This window comes from Gossypium raimondii, chromosome 3 (assembly GCF_025698545.1).
Source record: "Gossypium raimondii isolate GPD5lz chromosome 3, ASM2569854v1, whole genome shotgun sequence".
NCBI lineage: Eukaryota > Viridiplantae > Streptophyta > Magnoliopsida > Malvales > Malvaceae > Gossypium > Gossypium raimondii.
In genome coordinates this window covers 9283553-9287059 of record NC_068567.1, presented here as the reverse complement: position 1 = coordinate 9287059, position 3507 = coordinate 9283553, and the positions used below count along the sequence as shown (strand labels likewise).

Here is a 3507-nt window from a genome sequence, read left to right as displayed (position 1 = left end):
CAGAAACTTGTATCATTTTGAGGAAAATAATTGTCCTACTGTCTGGAAGTTGTTTTGGAAAGCTAAGGCACCTCAACGGGTATGAGTTGTCTTATGGTTATTGTGACAAGATAGACTCTTGACAAATGGCGAACAAATGCGGAGACATATGACAGGTGACGGTACTTGTCCTTTATGTAGCAACGTGTTAGAAATAAGGGGTGCATGCAATTTGGGATTGCACTTTTCCTAGAGCAGTATGGCTTTCAGAGGTCTCAAAACGGTATTATCGTCTATTTTTCTCCTTGCCTTTTAATGAGTGGCTTTATGGAATTTGCAGAATAAAGGTAGCTTGGGTAATGAGGAATTTGATTGGCAAACTCTATTTGCGTCTTTGTGTTGGTTACTTTGGAAAAATAGAAATATGTTTGTTTTTTTTCTAACAGTCATAGTTGCATTCAACTCATAGTGGATACAGGTTACACTTGGGCAAGAAGTTATGTTGATTCGAGTTCAAAATGAAACCCACCAAATTCCATGCACCATCTATCGAGTTGGTCTCCTCCAGAAATGGGATGGATAAAGCTTAATTATGATGAGGCAGTGTCACTATGCGGGCAACATGCTTCCATTGGAGGAGTTCTAAGAGATTCGAATGCAAACTGGTTATGTGGGTATGCGACGAGTTTTGGTAAGGAATCAGTTTTTAAAGTTGAAACAAGAGCGATGTTGGATGGTCTTTTCATAGTATGGGAAAAAGGCTTCAGAAAGGTCGAAGTTGAATGTTATAATGCACTTTTGGTTGAATTGCTTTTAGCAGGTGGAGGCGTCAATAGTAGTTTGTTGGAATTAAGATTACTACATCAGTTGTTGTGTAGAAAATGAGTAGAGTCCACCATATTTGAGGGAAATGGTGTTGTGGATCATATGGCTAAATATGTTTCAATAGAAAACTCCTTGCTCTAATTGTTTGAAGATCTGCCGATTTCGATAAAAGATTTGTTGACAACTAATTATAATGGTTCTAGCTCAGTTTAATATGAACTGGTTGATGTAATCACTTTGTGCTATGTTTTTTCTAAAAAAGAAAAATTAAAACAATCATAAACAAATAACTATACTAAGAGTCAACCTAGTCTCTAAACAACAATAGTTGTATCTTGGTGACTCAAGAATAACATTGCTTTGAAAAATAGTTCCTACAATGAATTCTTTCTATTTTCGCTCAATTTGGAGTCAGCATAATAAAGTTATTTAAATGACCAACTATAATGGACAGTAGATACGATGCTCTAAGTGTCTCGTGATAAGAATATCCTTTCAATATTATCTTTATCTTCAATTTATTCATTGAATTTATATTCTTTTTCGTTCATGCCATCCCATCTCGAAATCTGCTACATATATTCTAAGACTCTGCAATTAATACAAAGATGTGGTTGCGTATATTGGCACGACGGGGTGTCCTAAAACCATGTATTAGATTAGTTAAAAGATTGTTGAGAGGATAAATTTAAAAATAAATTGAGACCTTGAAGGTTTACACATGGCTCAATCACTTCATATTTTAATCATATGCAAACTCGAATCAAATTTGAGTATTACAGCACAAATGGTTGAATAAAATCCTAGGATTTGTAGATTCAATAAGAACTATCCGCATAATATTATATATCGTTGATTAAGAACCAATAAAAAGAGATTCACATTTCAAGCACCATATTATTTTAGTAACTATATAAAATTGGAAATGTTACTTCAACTGGAAGGTTTTGAAAAAATTCCAAACCCAGAAAGATCAAAGGAACCCCAATCTTCGTTCATTAAATTTGCAGAAACTTTTAGCTGTTCATCCACCGGAAAGGACTCATACTGTTGCAGTTGCACCAATGGTTGCCATTCCATGTCTGGTGTAGTCGTAGCAACATCATGATCCGACCACAAATCTTCATGCAGCACCATTTCATCACCTGTTAACAAATTTTGTAACCCAAACGCTTCCATCTGACTAGTTTCCGGCATTTCTTGAAGAATATAAGACCCTGGAATTGAACCAACTACTGGTTTCTGGCTGTTATTCTCTTCATTAGGTGATTCTTGAGTAGCAATCTCGTCGACTTCAGGCTGATCAAAGCTTGTATTATGGTTCAAGAATTTAGCAAAAACAAGTGCTAGATCAATATCTGGTTGGTTCCCCGAATCCCCATCAGAAGAACTAGTTGAATTCTTACTATCAGTCATGGAAATTTGATCTCTTTTCTCGACCCTTTCCCTTCTAGACTTGCCTCTTCGACTCTTCCGACAGCCACCACCGACAGGCACGTTCCTAAGGGAACCACCTTTAGTCCAATACCTTCTACAGCCTTTGCAAAAGTACCTAGGCTGTGACAAACTATAGTTGTTGTAATAACAGAATTTGGTGTTGGCAGAGGCACAACGTGGACAATTGGGAGCAGTTTCAACGTTGGATTTCCACTTTCTCTCAATAGGCAATATTGGCACCCTAGGATCACTCTGCAACATCTGGTCACCAAGTATGAACATTTTGTCGATAATAACACACCCAAAACAAGCAAAAACACCAAAGACTAGTTGTTTTTCAAATATATATATAGTGATAATAAGGAATTTTGGAGAGAGAGAGAGAGAGAGAGATCTAGATTAGTGGGAATGGCATGTGAGAGGAAGTTTGTAAGAGTTGTAGGATGTATATATATATATATATATATATGATTATGTAGGTTTGTATGGCGTTGATGGTGCAAAAACGTGGGCGGTTGCCGAGCCGTCGGGAGTTGGAAGTGGGCGTAGGTGTGTCTCTTTCTACTTTCAAGTGCTGCGTGTGATGAGGTTGAGTGCTCTTCGTAGGTTCACTTCCCAACTTGGATGGACCGTGTTCGTGTGGCTCTCCCATTTATGTTGACATTTTTACATATATTTTAAACTTAAAATGAGTGTTTTTGTTTTTTGTAGTTTATTTAATTTATTTATTTCAAAAAAAGGTTTATTTAATTTTATGTTTTTTTAATAATTAATTTTTTATCAAAAAGGTTTTGTACACATCAGTGGTGTAACAGAGTCTAATATTGATTAACACCTAGTCTCACATTCAAACTTAGGTATCCCCTTCTACACCTTTGATTATATATATAATGTTGAAAGTAGGTAGGCCTATCAATTGAATAGTTCAGGTGAGTTTTGGCTCGTATCAATTTAGGTTTAATATATTTTTAAAAAAAATTGGGTCAATTTTGGGTTTTAGATCTTTTTTATTTGAGTTATTTTAGGTTTAGGCCATTTGAATTTAAGAATTTTCAGTGAAGTTATTATGAATTTAGATTGTTTGAGTTCAATCACTTTAAATTCGGGTCATTTGAGATTATTTTATTTCAATTATTTTGAGTTCAGTTTTGACTAATTCGATTTCAGGTTAATTTTTTGAGTTCGAGTCAATTTGAGTTCAAGACTACTTTTCATTATCAAATTGGATTAAGTCGGGAACTTGAATCAAATTGATAGATTTAGACA

General features: G+C 35.2%; 1 protein-coding gene across 1 annotated transcript; it reads right to left on the bottom strand.

The window, feature by feature from the left end:
- Positions 1 to 1464: 1464 nt before the first annotated feature.
- Positions 1465 to 2862, bottom strand: LOC105797063 (dof zinc finger protein DOF3.5). The gene has a single exon (XM_012626993.2). The coding sequence runs from the start codon at positions 2521 to 2523 to the stop codon at positions 1738 to 1740; it is 786 nt and encodes a 261-aa protein (XP_012482447.1). The 5' UTR covers positions 2524 to 2862; the 3' UTR covers positions 1465 to 1737.
- Positions 2863 to 3507: the final 645 nt, after the last annotated feature.